Source organism: Narcine bancroftii, chromosome 3, assembly GCF_036971445.1.
Source record: "Narcine bancroftii isolate sNarBan1 chromosome 3, sNarBan1.hap1, whole genome shotgun sequence".
NCBI lineage: Eukaryota > Metazoa > Chordata > Chondrichthyes > Torpediniformes > Narcinidae > Narcine > Narcine bancroftii.
In genome coordinates this window covers 288,410,944-288,426,458 of record NC_091471.1, presented here as the reverse complement: position 1 = coordinate 288,426,458, position 15,515 = coordinate 288,410,944, and the positions used below count along the sequence as shown (strand labels likewise).

At 41.1% G+C, this 15,515-nt stretch overlaps 1 protein-coding gene across 2 annotated transcripts in view; it reads right to left on the bottom strand.

Moving 5' to 3' along the window:
* LOC138758919 (cathepsin K-like) overlaps nt 1-15,515 on the bottom strand; it is a 28,915-nt gene that overhangs the window by 424 nt on the left and 12,976 nt on the right. Inside the window, exons 6-8 of one of the 2 annotated variants that reach the window (XM_069928537.1) lie at nt 8,816-8,978; nt 7,359-7,464; nt 6,835-6,934 (exon numbers count right to left, since the gene is read on the bottom strand). In XM_069928537.1, the coding sequence (XP_069784638.1) occupies nt 6,850-6,934; nt 7,359-7,464; nt 8,816-8,978 (354 nt within the window). In that variant the 3' untranslated portion in view covers nt 6,835-6,849. Of the gene's footprint in view, nt 1-6,834; nt 6,935-7,358; nt 7,465-8,815; nt 8,979-15,515 lie in introns of those variants that run through there. The other variant, XM_069928536.1, reaches the window with a different exon arrangement.

Genomic DNA, 15,515 nt, shown 5'->3' with positions numbered 1-15,515 from the left:
ATTTTGATGGGATATGATTTGAGCTTTGAAATAATGTCAAGGCAATGAGGCATATCTTTGTTAAAGATAAAGTCAGTTTTCATTTTGAAAGGTTGATCAGTGTGTTGAGTATGGATTTACCAGAAGCTTTTAAGTAGTGTGAGAACAAAATTTATCTATTACTGAGTGGATGAACACCAGTTCTCCCACTATCCTGGAGAATGCCTGGTTTCCTGGTTACTTTATTTTAACCTACAACATGGTAGGCTTTGTGCAGGAGATTGTGTGAATAGAGAAGAAAATGGTGCTGAATATTGACTGCAACATATGAGCACTGGTCTGGCCAGACGGATCACAAGTCCCCAGGAATTTTACATCCTAATTGTCTTGGTGACGTGGTGGTGATGAGTTTAATAAGATGGGAAGCTCTAGAACTGACGGTGAAGATGAATTTGACAAGTGAGCAGATTGCAGTTTAAAAGAATGGGAAGACACAGATAGAGTCATAATTTGATCATTTGTTCCAGGCTGTCAGTACTGGAGCCTGATGTCTCCAGGCAGGTAATTTGCAGGGATTTTTCTTTTGAAAGGACTTACTTCGGGGGCATTAGTATATGAAAGGAGTGAACATTTAAAATAATTGTGTCAGGAGCAGCCTCAATCTAGACCAATGGTTCTCAACCTTTATCTTTCCACTCACATTGCACTTTAAGTATTCCCCAGGTGATTGGTAAGGGATTGCTTAAGGTGGTATGTGAGTGGGAAGGGAAGGTTGAGAATCATTGATCTTGACCCAATTGTTACTGAAATATTTTCCTTGTGAAAAATTGTTATTGAGCTCATGTCTTCTGGGATGAAAGAGAACTTGCAGTGGGAAGGGAATAATCCTGTTGTTGCAATCCAAAGAGGTGCTAATGACCTGGATAGTACTCAGAATGGAAATTCCGCTGAGAAATGAGGAACATTTTTGGGTAAAATTACAACTGAAAACTACAATATCTGATTTTTACTTGAGGCAAATGAATATTAGCCAATAAGTGAAATCCAAGCTCATAGCCTGCTGTGGCAGTAATGGGTTCCAATTTATTGGGCGCTGGAATGAATAATGGGCTGGAAATTGCTATTCCTTAGGGGCAGGCTTCCTTTGAACTGTGCTAGGACCAGTGTCCTAGTTTTAAATGGGGTTATGAATACTATGTGGTGCAACCACTGTTTGTATGTGTATGGCTGACCCACCCCTCGCTGATTGTACCTGTGCCTCCTACCCAAGTTATAAGATGCTGAGAAGGGGATGGAGGCGAGAGCAAGATGGGGGAAAAAGGGAAGATTTCGATGGGATAAAACCAACAGAATAAATGATTGCCCAGGATCTGTACTGTGCTGTAATGTTCTTCATTCTATGACTGTGGAAGGATTAAGAAAATTGGAAATATAAATACAGTTAAAAAAACTACAATGTACTCGGTTAGAAGAGAAAGTTTTACTCTTTGAGGATAGATACCTTAAGCTTCAGTTGGACAGGGCAGACTGTCAAGGATTGAGGAGAGGATGTGGGAGTTGGACTCCAATTATTGTAACAAGTAATGAAGCTCAGAATCAGACTTGTGATCTGAATGCAAGTGTTTGGCATCCCATCATCTTTATTTGATCTTCCCAACATAGACAAAACCACATTGATAAGCAGTGAACACAGTGCATTAAACTGAAAGAAGTACAAGAAATTCACTGCTTCACACATTTGGAGGGTGTGAAGGGTAGAAGGACAAATAGAGGTTTTGCATCTCCTGTTGTGAGAAATGGAGGGAGTCATGGTACAGATGGAGGAGTGAACCATCCATTTGGAATGGCACAAAAAGAGGGGAAAGATGTTGAAGGTGTTGGAAGTTGCAGATGATGATCTAATAAATGCAAAGACCAATGGGGTGACTGACAACGATGAAAACGATCCTGGTTATGGGGGCTCGGAAAAGGGGCAAGTGCAAAAATGGACTGCATATTGTTGAGGACCTCATCAATTCCATCCAACTCTCTTGATGACTCCACATCCACACCAATATATTTCCTGGTTTTGGTCATTTTGTTACATTGTCAAAAAACACCATTTGGCCCAGCTGATCTGCATAATGTTGATGTTCCACAAGAGACTCCCCTCTTTAAATCTATCTTCTAATCCTTACTCCCTCATCTGCTATCCAGCTTCCCCGCAACTACATCTGTGGCATTCCGAGTGGTCGTACATTCTGAATTCTTTCAATATTCTGGATAAAGAAGTTCCTTTCTGTTTCCTCTTGGATGTTTAGGTGACAGCATTAAATTTGGACCTCTAGATTGGGACATTTCCATGAATGGAAACACCCTCTGCCCTATTCATCCCATGTATAATTTTTAAAGTTTGCTGCCAGAAAACCCTGGACTGTTTATTATGCAAAAGAGACCCACCTTGGTCAGCTCCTCTCGATAAACATATTTCACAGTTCTGATGATTTTCATTCACAGTCAAGTTAGAGTCGGAGGTGGGCTGAGTCATTGGTAAGTACCAGTGATTTGAACAGTTTAAAAAGGGGCATGGAGGACAAAAAGTTAAGCCAATTAAGAGCTGATTTATGGGAGAGTGTAATTGGGTAATTGAGTTCATTGGCAGGGACTAATGAAAGGAGGAGTAGCTAAAGGAGTGGCCATTGTTGAGCAGCCCAGGGAGTGAGTGGCTTGTGTAGGTTGGAGCTTTGAGGCTTTGGTGAGCAGAGGCTTGCTAATGAGAGAGGTAAGGCCAGGTGAGAAAATTTAATCTTTTAATTAAAGTTATATAATGGAGTCAGCTAAGGCAGTGTTTTGCTTTAGTTGTGGGATGTGGGAAATCTTGGATAGTGCATTTGTCCATGATGACTACACCTGCAGAAGGTACATCCAGCTACAGCTCCTGACAACCTGAGTTAGGGAGCAGGAGCTGGATGAACTGTGGATCTTAAGGAAGGCAGAGGTAATGGCAGACAGGAGTGTCAGGGAGGCAGGTAGCTGGGTGACTATCAGGAGATAGAAGGGGAAGAAGCAGACAGTGCAGAGTACCCCTGTGGCCATTACCATCAACAATTGGTATACCAGTTCAGATACTGTTGATGGGGACCTACAAGTGACAAGTTGAAGTGGTCATATCTCTGATGCAGAGGCTGCCCCCCCCCCCCACCCCACCCTAGCTTAGGAGGAGGAGAATGATAATGATTGGGTACTTGTTGGTAAGACAAGTGGATAGGAGGTCTGCTGGATGCAATCAAGGCTCCCAGATGGTATGTTGCCTCCCAGGTGCCAAGGCCTTGGATGTCACTGATCAAGTTCACAGCATTCTGCAGGGGGGAGGGAGAGTAGCTAGATGTTGTGGTCCACGTGGGGACCAATGACTTAGAAGGTTCTGAAGGAAGAATATAGGGAGTTAGGGAATAATTTAAAAAGCAGGACCTCAAGGGTGGTGATCACAAGATTGCTGCCTGGTTCCATGTGCTAGAGATGGTAGGAATAGGAAAGTATGGAAGATGGATGTGTGGCTAAAGAATTGGGGTAGGGGTTCAGATTTATGAATCATTGGGAACTCTTCTGGGGAAGGTCTGACCTACGCAAAAAGGATGAGCAGCATCTGAACTAGATGGGGACCAATATCCTGGCGGGCAGGTTTGCTAGATCTGTTGAGGAGGGTTTAAACTAGTTTGGCAGGGGGGTGAAAATCAGAATGAATGTGTGGAGATTAAGGTAGAAGGACAACTAGATCTGAAGGGAGAGAGAATTGTTAAAATAATGAAGGATGGGGTAGCAAAAGTAGATGATAATCAAAGGAGTGAATGTGGGAGACATTCTCTCAAGTGTATATATTTCAATGCAACGAGCATGGTAAATAAGGTGGATGATCTTAGAGCATGGATTGACACATGGAAATATGATATTGTAGCCATCAGTGAAACTAGGTTGCAGGAGGGGCATGACTGACAGCTAAATGCTCCAGGATTCTGTTGCTTTAGGTGTGATAGAGCAAGGGGAATAAAAGGTGAAGGAGTTGCATTGCTTGTCGGAAACAACATTACAGCGGTGCTGCGGCAGGATAGATTGGCGGCTCATTCAGTGAGGCTATGGGAAAGGCATGAAAACACTAAGGGGTTGTATTATAGACCCCCTAATGGACAGGGAATTAGAGGAGAAAATTTGTAAGGAGATTGCATTTGTGTGTAATAAACATAAGATGGTGATTGTCAGAGATTTTAACTTTCCACACATTGACTGAGATGCCTAGACTGTAAAAGGGTCAAATGTGTTCAGGAAAGTTTTCTAAATCAATACAGAGAACAACTGACTAGAGAGGGAGCAGTATTGGATCTATTGGGGAATGAGATAGGTCAGGTGACAGGGGTTTGTGTTGGGGAACACTTTGGGTCCAGTGATCATAATACTATTAGTTTTAGATTTATTAAGGAGATGGATGGGGCTGGGCCTAAGGCTGAGATTTTTGATTGGAATAAGGCAAATTTTGAGGAAATGTGAAAGGATTTAGAGGATGTGGATTGGGATAATTTCTGGGAAGGATGCAACTGATAAATGGAGGATATTCAAAGGGAAAATTTTGAGAGTACAAGGTTGATATGTCCCTGTGAGAATTGAATGAAAGGTTAGAAAATATGGAGATCCTTCATTTTCAAAGGATATCTGGAATTTGGTTGGAGGAAGAAGGATGTGTACAACAGGTAGAGACAGCAGAAAATTAAAGAGGTGCTTGAGGAATATAAAGAGTGCAAAAAACTTTAAGAAAGTAGAAAGGCTAAGAGAAGATAAGAGGCTGCTTTTGCAGGCAAAGTCAAAATAAATCCAAAGGGTTTCTACAGATATATTAAAAGTAAAAGAATAAAGCGGATCAGAGAGGTAGGTTATGTGAGAAGTCAGAAGAGATGGAGGAAATTTTAAATGACTTTTTCTTCAGTATTCACTAAGGAAAGGAATATCGAGTCCAGTGAAGTCCTATACAGATTAATGAAGAGGTAGTATTGACTATTTTAAAGAGAATAAAGGTGGATAAATCTCTGAGTCCTGTCAAGATATTCCCTAGGACCCTGAGGGAGGTTAATATAAAAATAGAGGGGATCTGACAGAAATATTTAAAATGTCATTAGCCACGGGGGAGGTATTGTAGGGTGGCTCATGTTGTTCCACTATTTAAAAAAAAAAACTCAAAGTAAACCTGGTAATTATAGGCCTATGAGTCTGATGTCGGTGGTGGGAAAATTAATGGAGAGAAGGGACTGATTAGGAGTAGTCAACACAGTTTTGTACGTGGTAGATCATGTTTAACAAATCTTATAGAATTTTTTTGAGGCGGTTACTAAGAAGGTTGACGAAGAGAAAGTTGTGGTTGTTGTCTATATGGACTTTAGTAAGGCCTTTGACAAGGTTCTGCATAAGAGGTTAGTTAGGAATATTAGGTATTAATGTTGAAGTAGTGAAATGGATTTAACAATGGTTGGATGGGAGATGCCAGAGAGTAATGATGGAAAATTGTTTGTCAACGTGGAGGCCGACGACTAGTGGAGAGTCTCAGGTATCGGTACTGGATCCATTGTTATTTGTCATATATATTAATGATCTAGATGATAGGGTGGTAAATTGGATTAGTAAGTATGTAGATGACACTAAGATGAATGGTGTTGTGGACAGTGAGGAAGGTCATACATGCTAAATGGTAGACAATTGAGGAGTATAGTAGAACAAAGGGATTTAGGATTTCCCTGAAAGTTGAGGCACATGGAGATAGGGTGGTGAAGAAATGTTGGCCTTCATCAATCAGACTATTAAATGTAGGAGTTGGGGTGTTATGTTGAAGTTGTATAAAGCATTGGTGAGGTCAAATATGGAATATTACGTGCTGTGTTGGTCACTGAATTATAGGAATGATATGAACAAAATAGAGAGAGTGCAAAGAAGATTAACAAGAATGTTGCCTAGGTTTCAGAGTTTCAGTTACTGGGAAAGGTTGAGCAGGCTTATACTTTATTCTCTGGAGTGTAGATGATTGAGGGGTAATTTGACTCTATCTGTCCCCTTCAATTTTAAAAATCTCTATCAATGTGGACAGGCTTTTTTCCATTGAGTGGGTGAGATTCATCAAGAGGACATGGATTGAGGTTGAAGTGGGGAAAAGTATGGGGGAAACATGAAGGGGAATTTCTCCACTAAGAAGGTGGTGGGAGTGTGAAATGAGCTCTGGCTGAAATGGTAGATGTAGGCTCAATCTTTAATGTTTAAAGAAAAATTGAATAGGAATATAGATGGGAGAGGTATGGAAAGTTATGGGATGGGTGCGGGTCAATGGGTCTAGGTGAGAGAAGGTGTTTGGCATGGACTAGAAAGACTGAACTGGCCTGTTTCTGTTCTGTAATTGTATATGGTGTCATTTATGTGTATCCTTTCCTCATTACCTCAGGATGGTAATCCATTTCCCTCGCATACTCATGAAACGTACTCATCGAACATAGTGTTTCATTCTACAACCATTTGCTGAAACTACATGGGATTCTATTTTGAAACGTGATCATTCATCTTTTCTTTGTGCTAGGCATTCATTAATTTAACTTCAAGTAGTCCATTGGGCACACTTTTCCAAAGTTCAGTTAGCTAAATTTTATCCTAACAAATCCTCTAAATGTGATAAAGGCATAACTGAGGAAGGTATCATATGTTTTGACTATGCTCTTCTCTCTTTAATTTCTGGCCAGGGCTATTTTGTACTTTATCGTTAGTTCTTAATATTAACCTGACTCCAGCCTTTGCATTGCTGTTTTTGGAGTGAGTGGGGCCAATGGATTTAATACTGACTTTTTCCACATTTTGCTTCCTTCATGGCTAGAAGGGCCATTTTGCTGAGATGGGAAGATGCTGTCCCTCCCACTCACACTCAGTGGTTGTGGATGTGATGGCATGTCTGTCTCTAGAAAAAAAATTAGGTGTTCTGTTACTGCAATGGATCTTAACTTTCTCTCTGAAGTCCTTTTTTTCAATTGCTTTCAAAACTTGTAGATTAATTTTTCTCATGACCCCACAGTTATTATTAGTAGTGGACACCTTAACTTGGCCAGCGGCCCTCATGGGGCCGGGTTTGATTCTTTGTTTAGGAATATATGGTTTATTCTCTTTCCATTTTTTCCCATTTAATAATATGGGTTCATATATACACTGTTCATCATTATTCGATACTTGTAACAGTATTAATTTTTATTATAATTATTATTATTCCCATATGTACCTGTGTATTTTCAATATGTTAAAACCAATGAAAAGATTGAAAAAGAAAGTATTTCATCTCTGCCCCTGCTAACCATCATCTTTTACCTTTCATCTTTTCTGGTACATACCTGTTCTTAATAAGCCAATATTTTCTTCCCCTCTCTCTGCCATATCCAATCAACAGCATAGCATGGTTCACATTTCTACTGCTACATTGTCGATCATCGTAGACTCCTGTGAGGAAACATTTAGCCATATAATTGAAAAACGTGATTAACCTCCTATTACAGATATTTGCTCTTTATTATTTTATCACATCTACCTCTTTTTGTTTTGATCACTTGTGTTGACTGAGAATGACAATGCTCATTTTTGTAATGAGAAATCCCACCATAAATGTCTGCTGTGATTATTGCATCCTCACCAACCCAGTGTCACACTCCTTGGCCAGTGCTCTGGGGAGCCTTCACCCGTACAAACAACAATTTCCAAGTCCCCGTGAATTTATTAACCAAGTTTCCTGGGGACAGACAACAGGATAGACAGGCAGCAGAGTGCCGTAGCTGGTGGAACATCTGCCTCACGTACAGTGACCTGGGGTTCAATTAATCTAATTTGTGGATCAATAATTATGCAGGGGGCAGGAAGGTTTTAATTGAAGTGACTTCAGTGATTTGGAAGAAAGCACATCAGCGCCTCTACTTAAGGAGTTTGTGGAAGTTTGCTATGAAATCAGAAATGCAGGCAAATTTTGACAGATGTGTAGTGGAAAAATGTGCTGACCGGCTGCATCTCCGGCAAAACCCTCCTCACCATTGAGAACATCTACGGGGAACACTGCTGTCAGCCAGGAACAACGATCATCAAGGAACCACATCAACCAGCACACGCTCTGTTCTTGCTGCTACCATCAGGAAAGCGGTTTAGGTGCCACAGGTCTCACACCATCAGGTTCTGGAACAACTGCTACCCTCCCCCTCCCCCCAACCATCAGACTCCTCAACAAGGACTCAATCAGGGACTCATTTAAGGACTCTTACTTTTGCACCTTTTTTCCCCTCTTGGTATTGTACAGTCAGTTTGTTTACATTTCTTTATTTGTTTACAAATGTACATGGTATAATTTTTTTTGCAATACCAATAAGTGGTAATTCTGCCTCATCCGCAGGAAAAAGAATCTCAGGGTTATATGTTCTCTGACAATTAATCTGAAATTTGAAAATCTGAAATCTTAGTGGAGGATATTTTCCCATCATGGCAGTGGTGGAAAGAAAATGCTGGGTTGTTGCATTGGCTCGTGACCTCTGTCCTGGAGTCTGAAAGTAATGGATAGACAAGAAGAAAGGGAAGAGAGAGTGCAGCTCTTGTGGAATCTCCAGTCAGGAAGAGAGAGAGCAATGCTAATACCAATTGGGAATGGACAGGCATCTGGTGACAGCACCAGAAAGCTTGTGTCAAGAATGGTATAATATGGTTTCCCTGACAACTGTTCAACAGGAATAACTAATGCTAGGCAAGATGACAAGAAATATGTACCGATGCATGATTTTAATAGAATGCATGGAATGGATAATTTGTTTCTTACCTCCATGGTAATACTGGAAGGTGGGACGACTTGCATCTGTAGCAACCGATAATGGTCCAATACGTTTCACTCTCCTTTTTAAACCACGTTCACTTCCTTTAAAGAATTTGTATTCACTGAGAAAGGCAACAACCTTGTCTCTCCGAAATCTGCAGTCTCCTTTCTAATTGATAAATGAATAATTAGAAGTTGAATTTATTTAGCACCCACACAGTGGTAGATTTGTGTGGCTGCAAAGATTTTTTTTTAATTCCTTCAATCTTAAGACTGGTGTTGTTGCTTGAAAGTTGAATCTGTCACCAGTGTTGGCACGTTGAATAGGAAATGGCAAATTGGGGACAGGATAAAAAGTGAAATATCTCCCCATATAATAAACACATTGGCCAACATGCTCTTGAGGTTCCACCAAAATTGCTATTGGTGTCACTCAGATTCAGAGTGGATTCGGAGCAGAGGAGTGAGATCAGGCTGAACTGGACAGGAAACTGTGTGCTGACAGAGCTTATGGGGGCACAGGAAGTGGAGGCAGGATTCGCAGACAGTTAATGCCTTTGAAAAGGCCCAAAAAAAAGGACATCTGTAGATGCTGGGGTCAAGTGCCATGCACAAAAGTGCTGCAGAAACTCAGCATCCATAGGAAGTAAAGGGAAACCAGGTTCATGGCTGGACTCATCTAGGATCTGGAAAAACAAGTAGATGCAAGAATGTGGTGGGGGAGGAAGAGGACCAAAGGTTAATGGGTAAGAAAGAGGTGGGAGGCAGAAGGGAAAGAGGCTGAGAAGTGATGGGGCAGAGGGCTAAGAAGGGTAGCTGGAAGGGAAGGGGAGAGGAAAAGGGTTGAAAGGAGACAGAGGGTTATGCAATACATGAGTGCTGAAACTTTTGTGTTCCTCCCCACCCCCTCCCTACCCTGTTTCCCATCCTCATACACCCTATCCCTAACCATCTATCTTCCTTTCTTCAGCTCCCCAGCCCGTTCCCTTTGCTCTCAGAGAAACACCCTTCTCAGCCCTTTGCCTTCAGCTCCATCACGTCAGCTGTTTTTTCTTCGACCTCCCACCTGTATCTGCCTATGACCTCTTACCCATTGGCCTATGCTCCTCCCACTGTCCCTTCCTCTCTTCCCCTCCCCCCACCATCCCCGATATTTTTATTCAGCTATCTGCTTGATTTTCCAGATTCCTGATGAAGGGCCCAGGCCTGAAACATAGGTTGCCCTTTACTTCTGATGGATGCGACATGACCTGCTGAGTTTCTCCAGCACGTTTGGGATTTGCCCATCTCTGCAGGGGCTCTGTTTTCTAATTCTTGCCGTGCCCATGGTAATAAACAGCAAGCAAAAGGCAGCAAATTTTATGCATTTTGTGTTCATGACAATAAAGAATTCATGATCTTGACCTTGAAAATCAGCAAATACTCTGGGCAACAATTTTTTCAGAAGCTTTGCTTCCTGAAAGAAATTTGGGGATTATGATAGACAACTTCAAGCTGAACACAAAGATAATTTCAGATTTTCTGTATCACATTGGAGAAACATTAAATTAACTTTTATGGAATTTAACACTATGAAATGAATAATGAATCTGTGCCAAACTCTCAGGTTGACTGTACATTTTGCACAACTTCTATAATCCCAAGGTCTTGTTCAGCACCACCAACCAAGTCATTGGACCCACACTCAATACCAACTCTAAGCCTCTCTTACCAAATGTGAAGAATTTTTTAACTTCTTCATAAACCAAGTTGAGAGCATCAGGAAAAGCCCCTAACCCGTAACCTAACTGTACCACAGTTCTGTTCATCTAACCTGGACTGTTTTAGCCCCATCACACTACCCACCCTTAGAACGACTGTGCCCTCCATGAAGCCTACAACTTGTCCCCTTCGACATTATCCTTAATCCCCTCGTGAAAGATGTTTTTGACATAGCCGGTCCTAGCAGCCTCTCTACTACTAACAGTTCCCTGGCCACTGCTACTGTTCCAATTTGTTTCAAGTATGCTGTGGTCCAGCCACCCCTTAGACCCCACCACACTCAAAAATTACGGATCCGTTTTTAAACTTCCATTCCTGTCAAAGGTCCTTGGAAAAAATTGTTCTTAACCTATTGTTGTCCTTCTTACATCAAAACAACATATTATAAGGCCCACCATAGTACAGGGGTAGCCTTACTAAAAGTGTATAATGACCTGCTCCTTTCTACTGACTCAGGTGCCCGCCATTCTAATTCTAATGTGCACGCTATTTTAATAGACTGTCTCCAGTATGAGGTCAGTGTCAATGGCATGGCCTTGAACTGATTCAAATCATATCTCAATGATAGGACTTTCTTAGTTAATAATGGAAAGTTTTTGTCTTCTACAGCTACCCGTTCCTGCAGGGTCCCATAAGGGTCTATTCTCAGCCCCATTCTCTAAACCATAGGATTTCGTTCCACTACTCTCCCAATGATGCTCAGCTCTGTCTCCCCTTGAAACCTAATGACCAATCAAAGATAGCCAGCCTCACTAACTGTCTGGAAGACATAAAGTATTGGATAACTCAAAATTTACAGCTAAACGGTGGAAAATTTGATGTTATCCTATTTGGTCCTCTAATTCTATCAAAATGATCTCCAATAGTCTTGATAACTTATCCACCCATATCCCATCTGCAACTTGTGCAGAATGTTGCAGCCAGGCTCCTGACAGATGCCAAGAAGAGGGACCATATCACTCCTATTCTGACCTCCCTCCATTGGCTGCCAGTAAGGCTCAGAATTGATTTTAAAGTTCTTCTGTTTGTCTATAAAGTGCTTAATGGGCTAGCCTCCTCATTCCACTTCAAGACCCCTCAGGCCAGCTAACTTGGGGCGTTTGATGGTTCCGCGCTCAAATTGTAAACTCAGAGGAGATCACAGCTTCACTATGGCAGCCCTCTAACTGTGGAACAACGTTCCTTCTCCCCATCAAATCAGCCCCTTCCATCAACTCTTTTATATCCAAATTGAAGATGTACTTTTATTCATTGGTGCTTTGAGTCAACCTCATGCACCTAATTTTTTTTACCTTGTGTTCTCGCCTCTCATATTCATTTTATTCTGGAGTTTAAACAATTGCCCCATTGTGGTGTCTTTTTGATCTGTACAGCTCTTTGGTCAATGTGAGTTGTCTTAGATGTGCTGTATAAATAAACTAAATTAAATAAATGTGAGGAGCCCAGGATTTGTCTTGGTCTTCAATTTTACAACCAAAGTAGAGCTCATAGGCTTTCTTAATAAGTGATGTCGTGCTGTGTCTTTGAGCCTTAAGCGCATGATAGTGTGACAGAGTATATATATATATATATATATATATATATATAAGTTTTGGGGGTGATAAATTGGGAAAGGTTTGTCAGAGTAGGTCACATGCAAACTCTTTAAAACAGATCTTATTTGAAATACTGGAGCTCTGCTAATGCTAGACATCGTGGCTTCTTTCAGCTTTTTGCAAGAGCTTTGAAGAGTGATCAAGAGTCTTCACTAATGGATTGTTGTTTATCAAAGGCAACAGATGAAATTGTTGGAGTGTGTGTGTGTGTGTGTGTGTGTGTGTGTGTGTGTGTGTGTGTGTGTGTGTGTGTGTGTGTGTGTGTGAAGCAGAGATCACTTGACAGTATTACAGCCAACAGAGCAGTTGGAAGTGGAACAGGACAAGCTGGCAAGAATCCCCAGTTTGGAAAATGGCCTGGTGTTTCATGCAAGAGGAGAAGACTGGCTGACTAATGTTTCACTTGGAATAAGAGAAACAAAAAGAAACACTGTGGTGTCCTGAAAGAAAGAGATCCTTGAAGGGACAAGTTCGTCAGCAAGACACTGTGGTGACTGATGGACGTTCATCAGTTGTGGATGTCCTCGATCAACAAATCTCTCTCTGGAAACCAACAAGAACCTTCCTGAGCGGTAACAGTGTACCTTTCGAACACCAAAGCCTGGTGAACTTTATACATATTAAATTTTGTGCACAGTATAAGAACTGCCTGCAACCAGTGAACTTGAGGAGTGAGAAGTGAGATTGGACTGTGAACCAAAGAACTTTTCTGAACATACACGCACATTACACACACGAGTGCTTAGAATTAGAAGGGGGGTTAAGTTAGGTAAAGTAAGTTAATAGAGAAAAGTTAAAGTTTGATTCTGTTTTCATGTTTAAAGATCATTAAAAGCAACTTTTGTTTAAGTAACCATTTGTCTTAGTGAATATCTATTGCTGCTGGGTTTTGGGGTCCTCTGGGCTCGTAACACTAGCCATAAATGTAACAATGTTTCGTAGCTGTTGCAATAGTGATGAGACATTTCTACTGCATTGAATCATCCAGAAGAAAATTAATGCTATTGTTAAGTACAGTCACTATGCTATTGCCTGAAGAACATGTGCATCAACGTGCATTCAATCTATATTGACCAGCTTGCTTTGTGGTCAATATACTAGTAGATGTAAAATGTGACAGGAAATCACAAAAATAGGTTATATCTATAAACCAGTATGTGATAGGAATCTCTGAAGGTGATTTTTGTGATCAGCAGCCCAAAGTTCATAAAATAAACCTAGAAGTGGTCAGGAAGCAAAATCTTCAATGCCCAGTGTTAATGGTGTACATGTGTAAGGCCTTCTCATTCAATTTGTCTTTGCTCAATAAAAAAGGGGAAATATGCAGAGAACAAGGTGAAATCTCAGTCTCACATGAAAGCAGCCGATATGGCAGGACACTTGACAAGTGCAAATGCTGGGAGAGTATCAATGGAAAGAGATGTAGAGTTAACATTGCAGGCCTGATACTACTGGGTGCTTCAGATTCCAGATTCCCAGCTTCTGTGGTTTTTTAAATTTTCAGTTTGGAAGGCTCAGTAAGGGGATGAATCAGAGAAAAATAAATCCATGAGACAATGTTAATATCACATCACTGGATAAAAACAAATATAAATGAGAAGGACTTCAAAGATGAGTGTGTAGAATAGCTAAAGGACCAATTTTAGGAAAGCTGAAGGTGTACCTCGATTATGAAAAACAGTTCATAAGTACAGCACACAAGAACTAAATCTATGCACAAATGTTAATGCCAGGTGAGTACTGCTGTAGAAACAGTATCAACATTAAAGATGCATGGTACAAATATTAATCTGAGAACAATTTTAAATGTTCACTTTTATTGAAAACCCAATGTGCAAAAAGCTGAATTACATTCCTAAGGGATAAATAGTCTGACCCTTCGGCCCACAATACTGTGCCAATCTTTGGAAACCTACTCCATAGCAATCTAATTTGTCCCTGTCTCACACCCTCTATTTTTCTTATACCATGTGACTATGTTTGCCCCTTTTGTACCAGCCTCCACCACCATTCTAGCAATGCTTTCTAGGCCCCCACCACTCTCTGAGTAAAAAAATTACCACTGACATCTCCCCTAAATTTTCTCCCACTTGCCTTAAACAAATGTCCTCTGGTATTTGCTCATATCATCCCAAGAAAAAGGTGTTGGCAGTCCACCCTACCTAAGCCCCTCATAATCTTGTCTATTAAGTCAGCCCTGGTCCTTTGACATTCCAAAGAGAAAAGTTCTAGATCTGTTAACCTTGCTTGACGTTCTCCAATCTAGGCAGCATCCTGGTAAATCTCCTCTTCATCCTCTTCAAAGCACCTGCATCCTTCCAGTCATAAATTGACCAGAACTGGAGGCAAAAGTTCTAGCACTGTGTAATCAGACTTTTACGGAGCTACAACATGACCGCATACCTCCCAAATCTCTGAAGAGTTTGCACCTTCTCCTGTGACTTTGGAAATTTCCCTTGGTGTTCTGGTGTCCTCCCGCATTCCAAAGATGTAGTGGTTGGTCAATGTTGTAATTTCCACAAGTCAAATGCAGCTTGCGTTGACTCATGTGACTGACACACCAACATCCAGAGTCACCCAACAAGGATTGTGGTGGCATGGTGGTTATTTTCTTGGATTTGCAACCAAAGGACTGAGCAACAGGACCTACTGGCCCACGAGCCCAGTGGCCACATACACTAATTAACCTACAAATCCCAAAGGTTTTTTGAGAGTGGGAGGAAACCCATGCAGTCATGAAGAGAAAGTGTGAACTCCTTATAGACTGTGCTGAATTTGAACCTGGTTTGCTGGCAATGTAATAGCACACTATGCTAACCGCCATGCTAAACATGTCATCCCTGTTGATCCAAGGACCTGAGTTGAAATCCCACCACAGCAGCTGGTGAAGCTAAAAACCAGAAATTTTAAATTCTGCAACTTAAAAGAAACTTCTCTCAGTCCTGAACCAACAGGACTAACATAAAAACACAGCTGATTAGATATCCCTCAGGGAAGGAATTCTCCCATCCTTTCCCAATGCGATCCATTTGTAACTTCAGTTCCACCAATGTGATTAACTCAGCTTTGCCTTCTCAAGTCAGGGTAATGAGAGCAGGGCAATAAATTGGCAGTGACCATATTTCGTTAACAAACAAGTAAGAACAAAAAGTTCTCCTCTCCTCCTTCAAGTATGTGTCTGATTCCGAATAGGGAAAGAATACTGTTTGGACATGGGTTCTGCTTTGTTATCTAACACCGTGACATTAAATGCTAAAAATATTTTGACACAAAGATTTTTGCACAGTACGGGAATAAAGGTTTCTGGCAAGCAGGCTAAATCCAAGGCACTTATTGAATGGCAGAGCAAG